The sequence below is a fragment of the Carassius auratus genome, chromosome 23 (genome assembly GCF_003368295.1).
Source record: "Carassius auratus strain Wakin chromosome 23, ASM336829v1, whole genome shotgun sequence".
NCBI lineage: Eukaryota > Metazoa > Chordata > Actinopteri > Cypriniformes > Cyprinidae > Carassius > Carassius auratus.
In genome coordinates, this window is record NC_039265.1 from 9,950,269 (window position 1) to 9,973,433 (window position 23,165).

Sequence of the window (23,165 nt, forward strand, 5' to 3'; positions counted from 1 at the left end):
GCTGATTCACGAGGTTGTTGCCATCACCACATATGAAAAGAACAACGTAAAATAAGTTTTATCCGATATATGGTAAATTGTATTCTTAACTGCCAAACAGAATTTTAGCATATAGTTCCTCTATTTTTACACCAGTCATAAAAGTTTATATATAAGTCAACACTGTTTAAAAACTGCATTTGTAAGGTCTTGCTGTTGTGGTCGTCTAATATGTAACCTGTACAATTCAGTCTGTTTTGCGGTTCGATCGATTCATTAAAAAGAACCGATCGCAAAGAATGATTCGCGAGCCAAACTTTTCGCTGTGGTTTTCGCCTTCGTTTTCAAGTAAGAAATCCTGTAATTTTTTAGACAGTCATTTAATTTTTTCAGACAGTACCTTTTATTTTTTCGACATGGAACCAAATGTGTAGCATCAAGTTCATTTCATCATAAGTTAATTCTTGTACTTCACCTTTTGTCTTAGTTGTCTGGTTTTTTTCCAATTACATGCCTCTTGCATCATGTGATTGAGGAGCATTTATCCTTTCTGATAAGACAAATGTAATGTAGTCAATCATTTATTTAACACCGCAATTCAGTCTTGCCATGTATCTTTTTCATCAGTAAACCTGTAGGGAACCATAGTGGAATAGTGGGAAAATAAATTTAAATGGGAAGAGGATGTGTGTTCCTTCCTTTATCAGTAGCTGCAATGCTTAAACCTTCCGTTTTGATTGTTCATAGATTATATAGCCTAGTAGTTCCAGGTTTTTATCCTTAACATCGGCTATTGGGGTGTATGCATTCATCATATCAGTGTCAACAACACAACTGAAAGGGTTAACTGCAAGTCCAACTCTTCCAATGTCTTCACCCTCTTCCGCTTTTGCTTTATAAAGCTCACCAGTCTTTGCTGCTCTTGTGTTTGTCTTGCAATTAATCTGTCATCATGTGGACGACACTGATGAAGTTAGACCTGACCTCTGTTTGCCTGGCTCTGTTTCTGGGCTTGATCTTTATGGTTCTGTTTGAGATCTTTAGGATTAAATCACTAAGAGGTCAATTTCCACCTGGTCCCAGACCACTGCCTTTTGTGGGAATGTTACCACAGTTCATAAAGAAGCCCATGGAGTTCATAAGATCTGTGAGTCTTAACTGATTTGCTTTTTAGGGGCTTAATATTTAACTCTTACATATTTTGAAAAAAAGATGTTTAATTTACAACACACATGTTCAGAAGATGGTATCACCCTTGTGTTCACAACAGTTTATCAATTTAATTGCTTTGTTATTCTCAGGGGTCACAATATGGAGATATCTCTACTATCTATATCGGAAGGAAGCCAGTAATAATCCTAAATACAATCCAGATCACTAAGGAAGCATTGGTTCAGGAAGCTTTTTCTGGAAGACCATCTTTGCCTCTTTTTGAATGGATAACTAACGGACTTGGTCAGTAGGCTAACATGTTAATTATATGTTTTGAAATTTCAACTACATAATATTTCATTCCAAAACTCTATTTTTCCTTCAGTAGTTTCAATATTTGTTAAATGTTGTTCATGGAAGCATACATGCGAGTAAAGCTCGTTTGCTTTGAAGATTGCATGTGCGCTTCTCCGAACCAAATTACCCACCCTTTAAAAATGTGTAGATTATGAATTTAATATTTGATCAGGTTTTGTTCTCTTTTCGTAGGTATTGTAATGGTCACGTTTGGTCACTCTTGGAGACAGCAGAGACGCTTTGTTCTGCACACACTCAGGAATTTTGGCCTGGGGAAGAAATCAGTAGAAGATCGTGTGATAGAGGAAATCCGTTATCTGATTGCTGAAATGCTTAAAGCAGAAGGTATGACATGTTTATGCTCTATTTGAACTTATTCCACAGTGTTGGGATGCAAACAAGCTCATCTGTGCTTTCAAAGGTCAAACAGCATCCAAGGACTGTTTCCTAAACATTTGTGACAACAATGTTGACTTTCACATATAGCTTCTCATACCTTCTGAAAATCTTGAATGAAAACTTCATGCTTGTAGGGTCAGCTGCAGGACAGGTATTATCAAATGTTTTCATTTTTGGTAGAAAATGATTTTATTGATTTATTTGTTACTGGCCACAGCCACCCTGTGTGAAAATAATTATTATCTGTTTGTTAAATCATGTGTCTGCATATTGCATGACATAATACATTTGCATGAAGTTGGGCACAATATAGTTAAACCTTTTTAGTTGCATTTTATATTATTGTTGTTTATCATTATTATTATTATTATTATTATTATTATTATTATTATTATTATTATTATTATTATTATTATTATTATTATTATTATTATTATCATTATCATTATAATTATTATTATTATTATCATTATTATGTAATTTTACTTCAGTCATTCAAAAAACATGTTTGAGTTTTGAGTTTTTATTGAAAGGATCCCCATTAGCTACAGCCATGCTGCAGCTATTCTTCCTGGGGTCCTGAAAAATATATACATAAACAAAAGGAAAAATAAATAATTAAAAATGCAACAAATAAATGAAAAAGATAAATACACATACACATACATATATATACACATAGCAAAGTACACATATGTACCCTCAAACGGGCATGAAATATACACACATATAAAAACACATTCATACACATACGCCTATATATATACCTACACATGCTCACACATGAAAATAAATAAATCTAAACAGTCAGATGTATTATTTTGATAGATGCTGCTTTACATATAATTTAAATTTATTGATATTGTTAGTAAGTATAATATGCGTTGGTAGTTTATTTGATTCCTTCATACCTCTGAATATAACAGTGTTTTTTATGGCATTTGTTCTTGCTATGGGTAAGGTGAAGTTGCCTTTAGTTGCATGTCTGGTACTATACTGATGATTGTCTACACTAAAAGAAAGATACTTAAACAAAACAGAAGGCGATTTTGAAATGGAAATGTTTCTTATGAAAATTAACAGTGAATACAACAGTCTATCTTTGACCAACAACCAGTTAAGATCTTTGTGCATTAATATAATATTTCTCCTATAGCTGCACCTAAGTGCTACACGAGCAGCTCTATTCTGTATAAGTTGTAATTTATTCATATACTCATCAGTGGCAGTTGACCAAACTGCAGGGCAATAGTCCAGGTACGTCAATATTAGTGCTTTCATCGCATAATTCATAATATTTGAAGTTAAATAATATGCATGTCTTCTCATAATAGATATACCTCTTCCCATTTTTGCAATAATATTATTAATATGTTCTTTCCATGATAATCTAGAGTCAACTGTTACACCCAGCAATTTGGTCTCATGCACCTGTTTAATAATGGCATTATTAATTTTAATATTAATTACAGGATTTTGATTAATGTTATAATTTGAACCTAAAATCATGCAGTTAGTTTTTACTGTGTTTAATGCCAGTTTATTTAATTTGATCCAATCTACTACATATTGTAATTCTATATTTAAAACAGTTTCTAGTTCCATTTGTGTACTTGCTGATGTATATATAGTTGAATCATCAGCGTACATGACAATGTTAGCCTTATGTAAAGTGTACGGTAAATCATTAGTAAAAATATTGAATAATAATGGACCCAGACAACTGCCTTGGGGTACACCACATGTGATATTTCTGATACCTGAGAGACTGCCATTAAAAAACACTGTCTGTGTTCTGTTTGACAAATAACTGTACATCCATGTGATTGCTGACTGCTCAAAACCATAACAAGATAATTTTGTTAATAACAGTTCGTGATCTATGATGTCAAAGGCAGCAGAAAAATCTAAAAATACAGCCCCAATAATATTTCTCTTTTCAGTCTCTCTAAGCCAATCATCAGACATGTGAGTCAGTGCAGTGGCAGTGGAGTGACTTTTTCTGTATGCATGCTGAAAATCTGTTAATAAATCATTTGTATAAAAATAGTTGTTAATTTGATCATATACTATAGATTCCATTATTTTAGATAATACAGGTAATATACTTATCGGGCGACTGTTGGGACCAGAGAAAGGCAATTTCTTATCTTTGGGCAGAGGAACTATTTTAGCCTGCTTCCATGCATGTGGGCAGGTACAGCAGATAAAACTGAGGTTAATGATGTGGGTTAGAACAGGGGCAATAAAGTCAGCAGCTAGTTTAAGAAGCCTGCTGTCAAGACCGTCGACACCCGATGGTTTGTTTTTACAGGCTTTTAAAAGATTCTTTACTTGATCTATATTTACACTTTCTAATTTAAACCTTAAGTTTTTATTTTTCATCAGTTCATTTCTTATTAATAGATGAGATATATCATTACTTAGATTAGGCATATTTTCTCTTAGTTTATCTAATTTTCTTATAAAATAATCATTAAGATAATTTGCAATATCTATTGGCTTAGTTATAAATTTATCACCTGTTTCCAAAAAAGATGGACTTATTTTATTTTTCTTACCAGTCAATAGATTTAAAACACTCCATAACTTCCTACTATCATTACCTATATTTTTAACCTGATTATCAAAATAGATTTTCTTCTTCTTTTTATTAAGTTTAGTAACAGAATTTCTCATTTTACGATATAGGTCCCAATCACATTTATTTCCTGTAGTAACTGCTGTTCTTTTCATTTGACCTCTTATTTTCATATAATTTTTCAATTCATCATCTAACCAAGGTGTGACGTTATTCCTGACAGTAAACTTCTTTAAAGGCGCATGTTTCTCAATCAATGACAAAAATAGACTGTTAAATTTAAAGAGAGCAATTTCTGGATTACTAGCTGTCAACACATCAGACCAGCATATAGCTTGAACATCTTCAATAAACTTGTCATTTTTAAACAATTTATAAGATCTTTTAAATAAGACTGCAGTTCCAGATCCACTCAGCTTGGTCGTTAACACAGAAATGATCAGATTATGATCACTGCTATCAATGGGAATAGACAATACCTTTTTACACAGTTCAGGTCGGTTTGTGAAAATATGATCTATACAGGTAGATGTTCTGGAGCCGTCGCTCCTAAAACATGTTCTTGTAGGCTTAGTTGTAAGTTGAGTAAGTCCACAAGCATTTGCAGTAGTTAACAGTTTTTTTTTCCAAGTAGCAATCTTTAGAAAACCAGTCAATGTTTAAGTCACCCATGAAATATATGTCCTGACTTACATTAGTATATATATCCAAGATATTCACAATTGGCACTTGGTGACCGGTAACAGCAACACAGAAGTATAGACTTTCGGTGAGGTAGATGCATTTGCAACCATAATATTTCGATGTTAAAACTCATTAAATCAGCTCTTATTTTTACTGGCAAATGATTCTGAATATAAAAAGCTACTCCACCACCAAAACCATTTCTGTCATTTCTGTATATGTTGTAACCTTCAATAAACAGTTCTGTGTCATCAAAGGAAGAGTCCAAGTGAGTCTCTGAGATAGCAAGAATGTGTATTTTATATTCATTTAACAGTTCAGCAACTTCATTGATTTTATTCCTGAGACTGTTTATATTGATATGTGCTAGTCTTAAACCTTTTCTTGGTAATGAGTACATGAATTTTATGTGCTGTCATACCTTCAGAGTTGCACAGAGATTACTCAGGGGTGCTAGTGCGAGAATGGATGATGAGTTTATCGTATCTGAGGTAGGCAATGTCTCCTTTGTCACGTGCTTCTTTCAACTTTGGCATCAATTCCTTTCTTTTTAACCGCACAGCATCAGTGTAATCGTCATTAATGAAAATTTTTGTGCCCTTGAGGTTCTTTGCTCTTTGCATAACAGCAGCTTTGTCCTTAAAGAACCAATGTGAATCTTATAATAGATTTCCTACCATAGATTTTCAACTTAGTCCCCTTCATCAAGCATTTCCCTGGACCACACCAAAAGGTCATGAAGAACGCCACTGAGTTATTGGGTTTCATCCGGAATGAAGTAAGAGAACACAAAGAAACTCTGGATCCAGACAGCCCTCGAGACTTCATTGATGCCTACCTGCTGGAGATCGAGAAAGTGAGATCACTATTAATGAGAGAAAGGCTCTCATATGCATGCATGTAGAAACTAGCTGTAGCTTCAGTAAACTGATGGATTTGTTTCATCTGGAGCAGCAAACGTCAAATGAGGGCTCCACGTTTCATGAGGAAAACATGGTTATGTCAACACTTGACCTGTTTCTGGCTGGAACCGAGACCACCACCACCATCAGATGGGGTCTCCTCTTCTTGATTCAAAACCCAGATGTACAAGGTGCTAAAGATAAGAACACTACAGTCTTGTTCTAGTAGATGCAAATCTTGAAATCTGATCTTTTCAAGTAGTGCAGTCAAATGAATTGTAAAATTTGTGGTTGTAGTATAGGTCTAGTATTTGGTGTAAATTTGTAATGGTCAAATTTGTCTGCATGACCAACTCAGTTAAACCCACAGAGAAAATCTGCATGGAGAAATCTGCAGCATTTAATGGATTTCACAGGCAAAACTTCGCCAGAAAAATTATAAATATGACTGCATCTTATAATGGAAGTAGTTCAGGAATGTATGAAGAACTGCTTACATAGAAACTATAACTAGCTTTGTGTTTGTCATTGCAGCGAATTCGCGTAACCAACTTAGATTGCCACTATCAAAACTATCACTAGATCTGGAAAGCATCTGCTGAGTACAAAACATCTGACAGATGTCTGTCTGATCGGAAATGTCCTCTTTACATATTAAAGCTGAGCAAACACTCAAAAAATATCTTGCAGATGTAAATGCAGACTTTAAATAGATGTCTCCATGATGTATGTCTGCTGTTAGGGGACTGGGTTTTGCCCACCAAACACCTTAACACTATTTTATTCTGAGTTCAAATGTCGCTAATTTCTACTTCCCTTTTTTTTGCACAACACAGAGCGATGTCATGAGGAGATTGTTCGGGTGCTGGGTTATGACCGTTTGCCCAGCATGGATGACCGTGACAAACTACCGTACACATACGCCACTGTTCACGAGATTCAGCGCTGTGCCAACATTGCACCCTTTGGCGGCTTACATGAAACGACTCAGCCCATAAAAATACGAGGATACGACATTCCCAAGGTAATGAATGGAGCATGGATGAATGACTGAAGTTACTTAGGTCATTTTTCACTGTAAAACTTAACATAAAGACTGGCTTTCCATTAGCAATATATTTGTAAAGAACTGTCCATACTGAGTCAGATGTTTTTGATTAATCATTTGATCCAGACAGTCTGAATCACTCATTCACAAACAACATGAGACTTTGAGGCTTTTTCATAAGCCTACAGTACACTTTCCAAACACTCTTGTAAACATGTTACTATGTAAGAAGTGATTCCAGTATGAAACATTGAATTAGATAGAGGGTTAATATGGGTTTAAAGTTTTTTTAAAGTACTTGTGAAAAGTTTAATTCATCTCTGCTGAACTTTCCTCGTACAGGGAACTATGATCATGATCAACTTTGAGGCAATTTTCAGTGATAAGAAGCACTGGAAGCATCCGGATGCCTTTAACCCGGAGAATTTCTTGGATGAGAATGGGAACTTCTTCAAACCAGAGTCTTTCATCGCCTTCTCATTGGGTGAGTCAGCTGTTTGTCAAATTATTAAACATATTTAACCATCAGGAAGATTTACTGTAATGATTTGTGTGTTTGTTATCAGGTCCGAGGGTCTGTCTCGGGGAGACTCTGGCGAGGACCGAGCTCTTCTTGTACATCACGTCTCTCCTACAGCGGATTAATTTCTCCTGGCCACCAGAGGCACAGTCCATAGACATGGATGGGATCATGGGTATCATCCGCTATCCTCAGAACTTCAGCATCATCTGCCGCAGCAGAGATACCAAAGCGTGACCATCAGTAACCCCAAAAACAACATACAGACATCATTAGGCCATCATACTTACTGAAGAACAAAGCTGCTGAGACACACAAGAGCATCTTGGCTCATCTAAATCATTGTGTACTGTATATCTGTTATTCAGTTTTCAGGTAATTTTGATTAAAGGAACAAAAGTATTTTATTTTCAGTTGATACGTATTCTAATTACTTTATTATGAATTCTATTTTATTGTATAGTAAATGCATACATATATTATTTCTATACTGAAGTGTTTATACTTCAGTTGAAAAACAATGGTTAATCGAACAGTTCTCATTTAGAGAATAAAGGTTTTTAAATCTGCTGGAAATATCTTTTCATTTTTTTCCCACCAGTATCAGTGAACATTCAGATGTAAATTTACAGTCAGACTCTGCACAAGAGCAGATTATACAGTAGTTATTATGTCCATGTGGTTAAAGTCGTAAAGCTGGTTGAGTTACGGGATCATGTTTCTCAAATGGACATGTTGTGACGTGCTGCATGGTCATCTTCCACAGGCTGAGCACATGCTATGATTAATCTTGTTAAATCTTTAGCCTAATATAAAAATGTTGATTTATCTTAATCATACAGCCCTACTTAATAAACAGAGAAAGGTACGCAATAACTATTTAGAACTCTTTAAGACTATTTAATCTGTGCATATTTCTCTCCTGATTCAGGGGAGATTACTTTTTCATTGTAGAGAAAGCAATATTGTGTATATTGGCATTGGTATATTGGCATTGGTTACTTATTGCATTGATATGGTCAATACAGTTATTGTGGATCTTCTCCGAGCAGTATGTCAGTAGGGAGAATTGTCTTCTCTGTATTTTGGAAGGTAACCAATGATAGTCCAGAATACAATCCAGGTCACTAAGGAAGCACTGGATCAGGAAACTTTTTTCCGGAAGACCATCTATGTCTCTTATAGACTGGCTAACCAAAGGACTTGGTCAGTAACATGTTTTTTTTAATATTTGAAATGTGGACTTTATACTGTGATATCATATATTTAGAGTACAGTTAAACGTTCCACAAGGAGGTTTTCACAGTAGATGCCAATAAAAACCTTTACTTTTAACAGTGTATGGTCGTTACTGAGAGCCAAACTATACTATGTAGCTTTGTTTCAAAAATGTGTATGAATGTAGTACTAGACCAAATTTTCAGTGAAAGTAGCTGAAGACACGTTGATTTGTTTGCGAAAGGTTTCTGAATGATGTTCTGATCTCATAGTAGTGACATCATTACGTAACCATGACACAAAATGAATGAATTAATTCCCCAGGAATGCATAAACTGATATTTTATATCTAACATGTTCTGTAAGCTGCTTTGTATGCTGCCAAGAAAATGTAGTTATAAAGTTAAGCTGATAAAGTGTTCTGTTCTTTTGCATACAGTTCAAGGTTTAGTCTCACCTTAGTGAGAGTTGTCTTCTATCGAAGCTTTGTGTAAGAACTAAAGGCTGAAATTTTGGGGGGGAATCCCGTGGGTCACAGTAATCGGAAACAAAATCACTATTAATCATGTGATTGGAACGGGACAGGAAAACATTTCAGCAGTAGTGTGTGGGAATGGGAATCATAATAACACTATGATACCCAACTTTATACACAAATATACCTTTTATATAAATAAACTATAAACTGTATATTTTAATTTCGAACTCAATTCTAGTTGTCCTGTCTCTTTATGCTCTCCTCCTGTTTGCTTTGGTGTGGCTGGTTAAGTGAATGATGTACACAGTCCATGACTGACTTATCGTTAACGGCTGGTCTATGTAGTACATTGGGCAGGACATCCAAAAGCCAACCTATCATTAATCGACCTCAGATATAGTTTTTCATCTGAAAGATGTATGTAGTAAAAACTTTACATGGCTGCTCAATCTAATGTTAATGTGTGCTATTGAAGTGTGTTTGGAAGCTTAAAGAGCCAGTAAGATGAAAATCCTAAGCTTCCTATCACTGATTATAAGTCCTGTACAATAGGTTTAAATCCATCCAAGGTTAAAAAACATTGTCATTTTGTCAAAATATCATTTTAAAATTACCTCAATTCTCAGAGATCCCCAAACGGTTCGCGCAAAGCTGTTCAAAAGATTCAGTTTACTTTAACCCCACCTTTCAGTAGCATACTGTGTTCTGATTGGTCAACTGACATAGTCAGTTTTGATTGGTTGTTCCGCACACAACTTCATGGTAAACTATGCGTTAGCATTTTTTTGGGGTGAATTATGTCTTATTCCTTTCTTCGCGACGCAAACAGTAAAATAAAAAACTTGAACAGTCTCGCTGCTTTTTCTTCTGTGTGGGTGTATTCAAGCCGCGCAGTTTGAATCTGAATAGCGCGTTCAGCGCAGGGGCGTGGTCACGGAGACGTGAAAAATGGACATTGCGTTATTTTCATATGGATTACTTTATCACAGAATATCTGTGATATTTTCGGCAGCACTTGTTTAGTTTTAAAGTACACATGTCAAGCTTTCTATAAATATCTCTCTCATGTCTCTTCGTTGAGTATTCACGGAGTTACACTTCATTTTAATGACGTGTTTTTAAATGAAGATCAGTGCAGACAGGCTGCAGACAGCACACATACTGATAAGACGCTCGGGAGAAAACAAACACATAACTTCATAATCATCATACTTACAGGTTGTGATTCGGAGATGCTTGTTGGTCCAAATAAAGTTGGTAATGAACCCTCTTTTATGGCCAAACGCTTTGAAAATCCCGCTGTACTCACCGAGATTAGAAAAGCAGTCATCAGTGAAATGTTGTGAACACAACAAAAGGGATTTGTTCTACTGCTCTGGTATTGTGGTAAAAATGAATTTTATCCATTGGTTCTTCTGATCTTCATTCTTTGGCAGTGAAAATAAAACAAACTTGCGTTTACACTTAAAAACACACTATCTCCTCGACATGATGCTATCACACCAACCAGAGCGTCTGTGCTGGGGGCGGGGCAGGTCAGAGATTTGTTTCTCCCAAGACGGTACCCTTATGAAACAAAAATATATTATGTAATATATTAGGCATATATTCTTATATATATTTATTTTTTCCAATATATTGCAATATATTGAAAGTGGCAATAATTTGTATATTTTGCAATATATTATATAATATATGCATCATCAATATATTATTAAATGTATTCAAATATATAAAATATTAGAAAATAAAATGGGAAAATAATATATTACAATATAACAATATATTTTAAGAAATATATTGGTAAATATATTTTCCTTTCGTTAGGGTAGGCGGAGATTATTATGCAAAGTGTTCTAGAGATGGGCAAAAGATTTTAAATCTATAACGACTCGTTTTTCAGCGATTCAGAATTGACTCCTTACTTTAGAAGCCAATAACTTTATAAATTGTGTACTTTTTGGTTTAATTACTTTGCACATTGTTTACACTGATGGACAGCTAATATCATACACCAGGGTTCGAAATGACTTAGGACTCTTGGGGGGGGGGGGGGGGGGTGCCCCTAAAATTTAATTATTAAAGGTTCTGAAGACTACCTTGCTACACTATATACTATAGGCAAAATTATACTGAACAATGTTGAAGGTAGGATAATGGTCTTGGGATGTTTTTCATGGTTTGGGTTAGGCCCAGTATTGTAGTGGTCTCTGGAAAAGTGTCTATAATCTAACAGGCAACCCTCTAACTCTGGAGACGTTACAGCACTTTATATAAATCTAATCCCTGACATGACAAAGTGACTAACAGGTCATTCTGTCCTTGAGCAAGGAAATTAACTCTAAATCCGGTGTACTCATTATGGCAGCACCATGTACCTTTAAGGGGTCTGATGAAATACAAATGGCATTTCTCATACCTTATGTTACATTAAATTGTATATGTCAAACAAATGGCAGCTGGATTGAATAATAATGATCTCTAAAATAATGAATTCAAATTAAATGCATATTCAGCAGTAAAATTAATATTACCAACAGCAATGTCTATAAAAAGGTTAACATTTGTGTTTTCAGTCAAAAAAAATATATGCGATGTGCACTAACTCTTCTCACGGGCCAAATGAAGATGATTGGCGGACCAACCAATTGAATAGGCCTGTTCTAACATGACTAAAAGCCATTAAAGTGACAATAATCCAATAGTAACCACATTATTCAAAATCAACATGTTAGGTGATCAGGCACATATTTTATTTATTTTCCTTAACTAGTTCTCAAAATAAAAAATAAAAATACATATATTACTTAGGAATACCATTTATTATTCTAGTATGAGTGTTAAAAACACCCCTTCAAGTTATTATCTTATTACCAAACATGTTGTTTAAATCCTTTCTTGCAGTCTTTTCAGTTCAGAACAGTATCTATACAGTATCTGTATGATCTATACAGTTTTGCAAAGACAATAAGCTAAATATGTAGTTTAGTTAACCCCAATAAACACACATGTAATACTAAGGAGAGACTCGTTGTTCTTTATTGTTTTTTTCATCTTAACAGCCACATGCTCTATCATGTTAATGCATGCGTGATCTGACCTGTGCAATTGGCCCATTTTTGCACCATTTGTTTCCTGCAAAGAAACCAAGCAGCTCATTTTTGTAAATGCCAGTCTCTCCTTCGCAACAAAATATGCAGTTCTTAAAGCATTGGTTTCTTCAAATAGAGAAGCAGTAACTGTTGCAGCCATGTTCGGAAGGACTTCTTTCTCTCGCTGTTTCTTTATACCTAAAGCCTTTTGATGAGCTAAACTATCTCTATGTTTATAGATCTTTTTGCGCAAAGCCCGACTATTAGATCCTCCCACACCACCACTAATCCATTCCTCTGCCATCTGAACACCCTTCTGTGTTGTAAATAGGCGCTTTGCCTCCTTGCAGGCTGTGCATCCTAATTTGTTATCTTTCATGAATAACCAAGGATACTAATCCGACCATTGTTTAAACTGGGCTGGGCTGAGCTGGGCTGTACATGAGTGGGTCAGGATGTGCTTGGCTGTGCTAGGCTGTACTGTGCTGAGCTGGTTTGTGCTTGGCTGTGCTGAGCTGGTCTGTGCTTGGCTGTGCTGGGCAATGCTGGGCTGTGCTTGACTGTACTGCGCTGAGCTGGTCTGTGCTTGGATGCACTGCGCTGGGCTTGCCTGCACTGTGCTGAGCTAGTCTGTGTTTGGCTGTACTGGGTTGGGCTGTGCTTGACTTGGCTGGACAATGCTGGGCTGTGCTTGGCTGCACTGCGCTGGGCTTTGCTGCACTGTGCTGGGCTGGGCTGTGCTTGACTTGGCTGGGCAATGCTGGTCTATGCTTGGCTGTACTGCGCTGAGCTGGTCGGTGCTTGGCTGCACTGCGCTGGGCTTGGCTGCACTGTGCTGAACTGGTCTGTGCTGGGCTGCGCTGAACTGAGCTCGGCTTTACTTGGCTGGGCTGGGAATTACTTGACTGCCCTAATCTGAGCTGTATTTGGCTGGGCTGGGCTGAGCTGCTGTGAGCTGGCTTTTTTAACTGCATTCTAAAGTGCAAAAATATTGTTTTAATTACTGTTATTATGGTAAAACATAATAATATCAGCTAATAGGGCTGTCACTTTTTATTCGATATTCGAATATGCATCCGAACATGGCGTGAAATATCCATAATCGAACTATAAATAAAATATCCGGTTTTTAAAATGCCATGTGTGGCGGATTTTTTAAAGTCTATGATTAGACTGTTTGTTTTTTATTTTATTCTTTGCCATCTTATCCAGTAGAGGGCACTCTAGACGTATTGTAGCATACAATATCCAGATCAAGTTGATAGACTGGTGTTTCTTGCAAACAATATTAATACATTTTTATTTACAAATATATATTTTTACTAACATTAAAAATTACTGTGAGAATTATAGGAATTATAGAATTATATCTCCATAATTGCTTATAATAAAATATTAAGAGTTTGAGTTATCCATTTGCAGATTAACAGATGGCAGTTAATGGCTGTCATGTTGGTCTTTTAATAGTCTGAAGAATTCTGTACTATAACTGTGGGATATTCTGTGCACAGTTAGATGGTTGGATTTTAGCCGGCTTAATTCTTCGGTTATTACTATTTTGTACAATAATATTCCCATTTCATTCCTTGCAACTACTGTTATGTAAATGCAATCTGTGAATGCAGGCAGCGTTTTCAACTTATCAGGATGTCAACCTTTCAGTGGCTTACTTACATTAGCATTTTAGCATTGGAAAAACATTTACTCATCAGCTTTTTGTTCTTTACAGAGCGATTTTATGAGGAGATTGTTCGGGTGCTGGGTTACGACCGTTTGCCCAGCATGGATGACTGTGACAAACTACCGTACACATACGCCACTGTTCACGAGATTCAACGCTATGGCAACATCGTACCCTTTGGCGTTTTTCATGAAACAACTCAGCACACAAAACTACGAGGATATGACATTCCCAAGGTAATGAATGGACCACAGCTGTGTTGTGATTCTTGATTGAAATAGTTTTTCTAACACATGTTGTCTTTTTAGGGCACCATGGTATTTACCAACTTAACAGCAATTTTAACTGATAAGGAGCACTGGAAGTACCCAGACACCTTTAACCCAGATAATTTCTTAGATGATAATGGACATTTCTTCAAACCAGAGTCTTTCCTCCCTTTCTCCTTGGGTGAGTCACCTGTGACTATAATTTCTTTAGACAAAAACCAAAAACTGCATTTATATGATTGTGTTTTGTCTCCATTTATCAGGTCCGAGGGTCTGTCTTGGTGAGACCCTAGCTAAGACAGAGCTCTTCCTCTTCGTCACTTCTCTCTTACAGCGGATTCGTTTCTCCTGGCCACCTGATGTGAAGTGGCCAGACATGAATGGGATTGTCAGTGTGGTCCGCTCTCCTGAGCCATTCAACATCATCTGCCACAGCAGAGGATCCACAGAGTGACCAACAGTACACTTTCCAACTTCTACACAAGTTTCACTAGCTGTTTTAACCCAACTCATTGGTAATAGTTTTTTTCTGCCCAAAGAAATTATATTTTAGTTCAATAGTTATAGTTTTGAAAAATTTACACATGCTGTACTCATTGTCAAATAAAAAACTGACCTCCCAATAAATTACTTCAGAAATGTAATACCACTGCAACAGTGTAAAGATTTTTTTCTCTTATGATGTAATAGGTATTATTACAGACAGGCCTGTACTGGTCTAAACTAGATGTATATCTTGTCGGTATGGTTCATACTCACGTGGAGCCGCAACACGCCCTGTTCATGTGAATATTTGAAATTGTAAAACTGGTTGAGTTGATGCATTATGTACATAATTGGATGCATTTCATGTATATACATGAAAATCAATTAAGTTGACAAAACACACAATGCTTTAAAATCTCATTTTCAGTATATTTTTGGGAGAATACATAATAAAAAAAGTGTAGTATCAAGTCTTATTAAAAATGAAAAGGTTAAAAGTTCTTGTGAACATTTCTTTTAAAACATTTTAAGCAGAACAGTTAAAATGTGTAAAAATTATTATACCAGTTCATAATCATATAAATACCACATAAGACTAAGAAGAACAATCCCTGAGTTGCCTAATCACAGTTGATACAACGTCCTCAATTTTACAATGATTTCCTGATGTATGTGAGCACTCATAGTAAAAAAAGAATTAAAAATGTCTTCAAAAGGTCTTCAAAAATGTAAACGCAATGTATTTAAAAATTTCTATAATGTATTTTAAGAATACACTGCTCTTATTTCTTGATTGAATTCTGCTCCCATTGAAAAAATGCTGTGATTATATAAAAAAAAAAAATCCAACTGTGTCTGTGTTCACAGTTTAGTGGAAAATAAATGTTTACATTTGGAGTATCAGCTTTGGTCACCACTGCAGTTTGACTGCAAAGCATTGTGGGATACGTGATCTCTAAACAATGGCTATCCTTCAGAATCTTCCCATCCTATCGATTAGTGGCAGGAGGGAGAAGGAATGTCTGGACACCGAGTCCTTTTAGTGTGACCACATCAGGCATGGATGCTAAGAGCTGGCGGACAGAAGCATAGTTGTCCAGCACCACAGAGTCTAGGAGAAGCGGGCAGGACCTGCGTGCTTTGCTCAAAGTGACACCGTTAGGATACTGGACCATCAGACCCCGAAGTGCGTTCTTCAGCTTCATCAGGTCAGTGCTTGGTTCTGAGAATGGATGGATGAATAGATAGATAATAAAATATTGTTACTTCAAACGCAGCATATAATGCAGGACTACAGTAAACTATAACATGTATAATAACACTGGCAATTTTCAAATAATAGTGGTTATACTTGGATCTGAACTATATTACAAAATAATAATAATGAAGTGGTGACTAGATCATATTACTAGTAATCAAATGACATTTACAAGATTCCCCTACTAAAACAAGCAGGTTGGCTGGACAACTTTGATTTAATCTGGTTGTAGCTAGATTAAACAGGTCAAGCTGGTCTTTAGCTGTTTGGTTTCCAGCCTCAGAGTAGTTGAAACCCATCTAAAGCAAGCCTGCTAAACCAGCTATGACTAGGCTGGAAAAACCTGCCAACTATAGCTTAAGATGTACTCTAAAGAACTTCTAAAGAAGAACTTTGTAAAATATAACGTTAGCTTTAATAGTACATGTTCCCAAAGAAACATGGTAGTAAAACGGCATTGTGTTATTGCCAATTGGTTTGATCCGTGAACTGTTCACTGTAAAACTGTACTGTAATTCTCTATGGCTAAAACTATGAAGGGCTGACATGTACTCACGAGTATCGGATGATGGTGGAGCTCCTCTCGCGAGCACAGCACTGTACAGCTTCGCTGATCCTCCGCTTCCATTCTGTGTCATCTTTCACGAGCCTGAAGTGGCTAATTTTCTTGATTGTTGAGCGAATTCTGTTAATGTTAAGTTTTAAAAGTCGCCTGTTTTATAATGCATTCGTAGTAATCGAACTGATAAAATATAAACGCACTCTTCTACTTTGCATGAAGTTGTTTACTACATCTGGCATTTAAACCCTATCGAAACTAACCTATACTCGACTCGTTTAATCTGAATCTTTTGTTGAATCGACTCTTTCGAACTTCAGAGAACCGTTTGGTTCAGCCATTCAACATGTAGCTACTATAATGTTTTAATTACATTTATCAGCGGATTTACGAGTTTGTTGCCATCACCACATACGAAAAGCACAACGTAGCCTACAAGAAATTTCATCCGATATATGATAAATTGTAGGCCTACTGCCAAACAGAATTTTAGCATATCGTTCCTTTATTTTACACCCGTCATAAAAGTGTATACGTAAGTCAGTAGTTTAAAAACTGCATTTGTAAGGTCTTGCTGTTGTGGTTGTCTGATAACCTGTACGATTCAGTCTGTTTCGCGGTTCGATCGATTCATTAAAAAGAACCGATCGCAAAGAATGATTCGCGAGCCAAACTTTTCGCTTTCGTTTTCGCCTTCGCCTTCGTTTTCGAGGAAGAAGTCCTATATTTTTTTTTTAGACAGTCCTTAAATTTTTTTCACGCAGCACCTTTTAGTTTTTCGACACGGAACCATACATCACATAAGCCGTTATGAATCTAACACGAGACTAGAAATCTTGATTTCCTGTGTTCATTTAGCCTACCTATAATGAAAAAAAGCAGTTGACGTCGACAGTTCTCTCACGAGGTTAAACAAGCTTCGTTTTTCGACATTCCAGCCATTCACAGATAAAATAGGAATTTACACATTGCATATGGAATTGAAGTTGGAATATGGAAGTTATTGGTTGCATATTTAATAGCCAATTGAACTAGATTATTTTCACATACCATGTAGACTAATTCAGGAAATACCAAAGTACCGTCAAACATAAAATCCACCAAATGTGTAGTCTAAATAAGTTGCCTTAAGTTCATTTCACCATAACTCAATTCTTGTGCTTCACCTTTTTAGTTTTTTTTTTAGTTCTTTTTTTTTTTTTTTTTTTTTTTTTGTTTTGTTTAAGACAAATGTAAAGTAGTCAATTTATTAACCACAGCCATTCAGTCTTGCCATGTTTCTTTTTCATCAGTAAACTTGTAGGGAACCATTGTGGACTTTTGAGGAATTTCCTGAGGGAAAAGGAATTTAAATGGGAAGAGGATGTGTGTTCCTTCCTTTGTCAGTAGCTGCAATGCTTAAACCTTCTGCTTTGATTGTTCATCAATTATATAGCCTAGTAGTTCCAGGTTTTTATGCTTAACATGGGCTATTGGGGTGTATGCATTCATCATATCAGTATCAACAACACAACTGAAAGGGTTAACTGCAAATCCAACTCCTGCAATGTCTCCACCCTCTTCCGCTTTTGCTTTTATAAAGCTCACCAGTCTTTGCTGCTCTTGTGTTTGTCTTGGAATGAATCTGTCATCATGTGGACGACTCTGATGAAGTTAGACCTGACCTCTGTTTGCCTGGCTCTGTTTCTGGGCTTGATCTTTATGGTTCTGTTTGAGATCTTTAGGATTAATTCACGCAGAGGTCAAATTCCTCCTGGTCCGAGACCGCTGCCTTTTGTGGGAGTGTTACCACAGTTGATAAAGAAGCCCATGGAGTTCATAAGATCTGTGAGTCTTTACTGATTTGCTTTGTAGGGGCTTAATATTTAACTCTTACATATTTTGAAAAAAAAAAAAAGATGTTTAATTTAAAATACACATGTTCAGAAGATGGTATCACCCTTGTGTTCACAACAGTTTATCAATTTAATTGCTTTGTTATTCACAGGTGTCACAATATGGAGAGATCTCTACTATCTATATCGGAAGGAAGCCAGCAATAATCCTAAATACAATCCAGGTCACTAAGGAAGCATTGGTTCAGGAAGCTTTTTCTGGAAGACCATCTTTGCCTCTCATTGAATGGATAACTAACGGACTTGGTCAGTAGGCTGACACGTTAATTAGATACTTTGAAATGTCGACTATATAATATTTCATTCTAAAACTCAATTTTTCCTTCAATAGTTTCAATATTTGTTAAATGTTGTTCATGGAAGCATACATGCGAGTAAAGCTCCTTTACTTTGAAGATTGCATGTGCACTTCTCCAAACCAAATTACCCACCCTTTAAAAATGTGTAGATTATGAATTTAATACTTGATCAGGTTTTGTTCTCTTTTTCATAGGTATTGTAATGGTCACGTTTGGTCACTCCTGGAGACAGCAGAGACGCTTTGCTCTGCACACACTCAGGAATTTTGGCCTGGGGAAGAAATCAGTAGAAGATCGTGTGTTAGAGGAAAGCCGTTATCTGATTGCTGAAATGCTTAAAGCAGAAGGTATGAAATATTTATGCTCTATTTGAACTCATTTCACAGTGGTCAAACAGCATCCAAGGACTGTTTCCTAAACATTTGTGACAACAGTGATGTTGATTTTCACATGTATATTTAGCATTTACATTTCTATTTATGTTTGACTCCATATTAAAGCACAGACCCTTTTTCTCCCATCGCCTACTAATGCATGTTTTTTTAGGCAAGCCTATGGACCCACAGCATGACATACAGAATGCGGTTTCTAACATTATCTGTTCAATCGTGTTTGGAGATCGCTTCGACTACGATAACAAACGCTTCTCATACCTTCTGAAAATCTTGAATGAAAACTTCATGCTTGCAGGGTCAGCTGCAGGTCAGGTATGATCAAATTTTTCACGTTTGGTAGAAAATTATTTTATTGATTTATTTGTTACTGGCCACAGCCACCCTGAGTGAAAATAATTATTATCTGAGTGTTAAATTATGTGTCTGCATATTGCATGACGTAAGTCGCTTTGGATAAAAGTGTCTGCTAAATGAATAAATGTACATGTAATAATACATTTGCATGAAGTTGGGCAAAGTTTAGTTAAACCTTTAGTTAGATTTTGTATTATTGTTGTTTATTATTATTATCATTATTATGTAATTTTACTTCAGTCATTCCAAAAACATTTGAATCTTATAATAGTTTTCCTACCGTAGATTTTCAACTTAGTCCCCTTCATCAAGCATTTCCCTGGACCACACCAAAAGGTCATGAAGAACGCCACTGAGTTATTGGGTTTCATCCGGAATGAAGTAAGAGAACACAAAGAAACTCTGGATCCAGACAGCCCTCGAGACTTCATTGATGCCTACCTGCTGGAGATTGAGAAAGTGAGATCACTATTAATGAGAGAAGGGCTCTCATATGCATGCATGTGGAAACTAGCTGTAGCTTCAGTAAACTGATGGATTTGTTTCATCTGGAGCAGCAAACGTCAAATGAGGGCTCCACGTTTCATGAGGAGAACATGGTTATGTCAACAGCTGACCTGTTTCTGGCTGGAACCGACACCACAACCACCACCATCAGATGGGGTCTCCTCTTCTTGATTCAAAACCCAGATGTACAAGGTGCTAAAGCTAAAGATAAGAACACTACAGTCTTGTTCTAGTAGATGCAGTTCTTGAAATCTGATCTTTTCAAGTAGTGCAGTCGCATTAAGTGTAAAATTTGTGGGTCTAGTATTTGGTGTAAATTTGTAATAGTCAAAGTGTTCTGCATGACCAACTCAATTAAACCCACAGAGAAGATCTGCATGGAGAAATCTGCAGCATTTAATGGATTTCACAGGCAAAACTTCGCCAGAACAATTATAAATGTGACTGCATCTTATAATGGAAGTAGTTCAGGAATGTATGAAGAACTGCTTACATAGAAACTATAACTAGCTTTGTGTTGGTCATTGCAGCGAATTCGCGTAACCAACTTTCAATTCAATTCAATTCAATTCAAGTTTATTTGTATAGCGCTTTTTACAAAATAAATCGTTACAAAGCAACTTTACAGAAAATTATGTTTCTACAATATTTAGTAGTAGCTAGTAGTTTGTGCACATTTGACAGGATTTTAGAAGAAATTAAAATAAGAATAATAATACAAGACGTAGTCAGCTAGAAGATGAACTATCAATATTATTAATTAAGTTATTATATGAGTCAGTCACACATTTAGCAATAATTGTTAGTTCTGTTTGTTGATTCAAGGTTAGCATCATCTGGGGTCCTCTGAGGGTCAGCATCATCTCTTCTCAGGTGTTCTGGATCCAGACTGGAGCTTGTTTAAATCCTAGTTACCACGGGATGTAAATCCCGTGGCGAAACATAGAAACAAAATACAGACATCATTAGCATAGCTGCTGATCCAACAAAGTAAAATTAGTTTAACCCAAGCTAATGAATAAAAATGCACCTTTGAACAGATGCAACTACACTCACAATTAAAAAGATACATTATTCGAATGCTTGGCGAAAGAGATGTGTTTTTAATCTAGATTTAAACAGAGAGAGTGTGTCTGAACCCCGAACATTATCAGGAAGGCTATTCCAGAGTTTGGGAGCCAAATGTGAGAAAGCTCTATCTCCTTTAGTGGACTTTGCTATCCTAGGAACGACCAAAAGTCCAGTGTTTTTGTGACCTTAGGGAGCGTGATGGGTTGTAGCATGCTAGAAGGCTAGTTAGGTACACTGGAGCTAAACCATTTAGGGCCTTATAGGTAAGTAATGATAATTTGTAAATTGCCAGCAAGTTCTGCATCTGAAACTTTGTTGCCCTTCTGCGAGATGTCTGTTAAATATCACGAGATCTGGAAAGCATCTGCTGAGTACAAACATCTGACAGATGTCTGTCTGATCTGAAATGTCCTCTTTACATATTAAAGCTGAGCAAAGACTCAAAAAATAAAATAAAATAAATGTCTTGCAGATGTAAATGCAGACTTTAAACAGATGTCTCAATGATGTACGTCTGCTGTTAGGGGACTGGATTTTGCCCACCAAACACCTTAATAATATTCTATTCTGAGTTCAAATGTCGCTATTTAATACTTCCCTTTTTTGCACAACACAGAGCGATGTCATGAGGAGATTGTTCGGGTGCTGGGTTACGACCGTTTGCCCAGCATGGATGACCGTGACAAACTACCGTACACATACGCCACTGTTCACGAGATTCAACGCTGTGCCAACATCGTACCTCTTGGGGTGTTTCATGAAACGACTCAGCACACAAAACTACGAGGATATGACATTCCCAAGGTAATGAATGGAGCATGGATGAATGACTGAAGTTACTTAAGTCATTTTTCACTGTAAAACTTAACATAAAGACTGGCTTTCCATTAGCAATATATTTGTAAAGAACTGTCCATACTGAGTCAGATGTTTTTGATTAATCGTTTGATCCAGACAGTCTGAATCACTCATCACATCACTCAAATTTCATAAGCCTACAGTACACTTGTAAATATTTTACTATGTAAGAAGTGATTCCAGTATGAAACATTGAACTAGATAGAGGGTTAATATGGGTTTAAAGTTATATTTGTGAAAAGTTTTATTCAACTTTGTTGAACTTTCCTCGTACAGGGAACTATGATCATGACAAACTTAGAGGCAATTTTCAGTGATAAGGAGCACTGGAAGCATCCGGACGCCTTTAACCCGGAGAATTTCTTGGATGAGAATGGGAACTTCTTCAAACCAGAGTCTTTCATCGCCTTCTCATTGGGTGAGTCAACTGTTTGTAAATGATTAAACATATTTAACCATCAGGAAGATTTACTGTAATGATTTGTGTGTTTATTATCAGGTCCGAGGGTCTGTCTCGGGGAGACTCTGGCGAGGACCGAGCTCTTCTTGTACATCACGTCTCTCCTACAGCGGATTCATTTCTCCTGGCCACCAGAGGCACAGTCCATAGACATGGATGGGGTCATGGGTCTCGTCCGCTATCCTCAGAACTTCAGCATCATCTGCCGCAGCAGAGATACCAAAGAGTGACCATCAGTAACCCCAAAAACAACATACAGACATCATTAGGCCATCATACTTACTGAAGAACAAAGCTGCTGGGACACACAAGAGCATCTTGGCTCATCTAAATCATTGTGTACTGTATATCTGTTATTCAGTTTTCAGATAATTTTGATTAAAGGAACAAAACTATTTTATTTTCAGTTGATAAATATTCTAATTACTTTATTATGAATTTTTTTTTTTTTTTTTTTTGTATAGTAAATGCATACATGTATTATTTCTATACTGAAGTGTTTATACTTCAGTTGACAAAAAAATGGTTAATCGAACAGTTCTCATTTAGAGAATAAAGGTTTTTAAATCTGCTGGAAATATGTTTTCATTTTTTTCCCACCAATATCAGTGAACATTCAGATGTAAATTTACAGTCAGACTCTGCACAAGAGCAGATTATACA

General features: G+C 36.3%; 2 protein-coding genes and 1 pseudogene across 3 annotated transcripts; all 3 read left to right on the top strand.

The window, feature by feature from the left end:
• Window positions 1-509: 509 nt before the first annotated feature.
• Window positions 510-8,189, top strand: LOC113041256 (cytochrome P450 2C31-like; annotated as a pseudogene).
• Window positions 8,190-8,779: 590 nt separating this feature from the next.
• Window positions 8,780-14,920, top strand: LOC113041254 (putative inactive cytochrome P450 2G1). Its single transcript, XM_026199687.1, has 4 exons — window positions 8,780-8,828; window positions 14,140-14,327; window positions 14,400-14,541; window positions 14,624-14,920. Exons 1-4 carry the CDS (start codon window positions 8,795-8,797, stop codon window positions 14,812-14,814), a joined length of 555 nt encoding a protein of 184 aa, XP_026055472.1. The 5' UTR covers window positions 8,780-8,794; the 3' UTR covers window positions 14,815-14,920.
• Window positions 14,921-15,921: 1,001 nt separating this feature from the next.
• On the top strand, window positions 15,922-22,890 carry LOC113041247 (cytochrome P450 2J2-like). Of its 2 annotated transcripts, XM_026199677.1 has the most exons (10): window positions 15,922-16,054; window positions 18,388-18,490; window positions 18,651-18,804; window positions 19,052-19,204; window positions 19,404-19,564; window positions 19,892-20,065; window positions 20,164-20,305; window positions 21,801-21,988; window positions 22,319-22,460; window positions 22,542-22,888. In XM_026199677.1, exons 2-10 carry the CDS (start codon window positions 18,473-18,475, stop codon window positions 22,730-22,732), a joined length of 1,323 nt encoding a protein of 440 aa, XP_026055462.1. In that variant the 5' UTR covers window positions 15,922-16,054; window positions 18,388-18,472; the 3' UTR covers window positions 22,733-22,888. The 2 variants fall into 2 exon arrangements, with proteins under 2 accessions (XP_026055462.1, XP_026055461.1); XM_026199676.1 differs by lacking the exon at window positions 15,922-16,054 and having other exon boundaries at window positions 17,898-18,490; window positions 22,542-22,890.
• Window positions 22,891-23,165: the final 275 nt, after the last annotated feature.

Coding starts and splice junctions, on each gene's coding strand:
- LOC113041254 (XM_026199687.1), top strand. CDS start 8,795: ATGTCTCTTATAGACTGGCTAACCAAAGGACTTG. Junction 8,829..14,139: donor CTGGCTAACCAAAGGACTTG/GTCAGTAACATG, acceptor TGTTCTTTACAG/AGCGATTTTATGAGGAGATT. Junction 14,328..14,399: donor GAGGATATGACATTCCCAAG/GTAATGAATGGA, acceptor TTGTCTTTTTAG/GGCACCATGGTATTTACCAA.
- LOC113041247 (XM_026199676.1), top strand. CDS start 18,119: ATGCTTAACATGGGCTATTGGGGTGTATGCATTCATCATATCAGTATC. Junction 20,306..21,800: donor TCAAAACCCAGATGTACAAG/GTGCTAAAGCTA, acceptor TGCACAACACAG/AGCGATGTCATGAGGAGATT. Junction 21,989..22,318: donor GAGGATATGACATTCCCAAG/GTAATGAATGGA, acceptor TTCCTCGTACAG/GGAACTATGATCATGACAAA.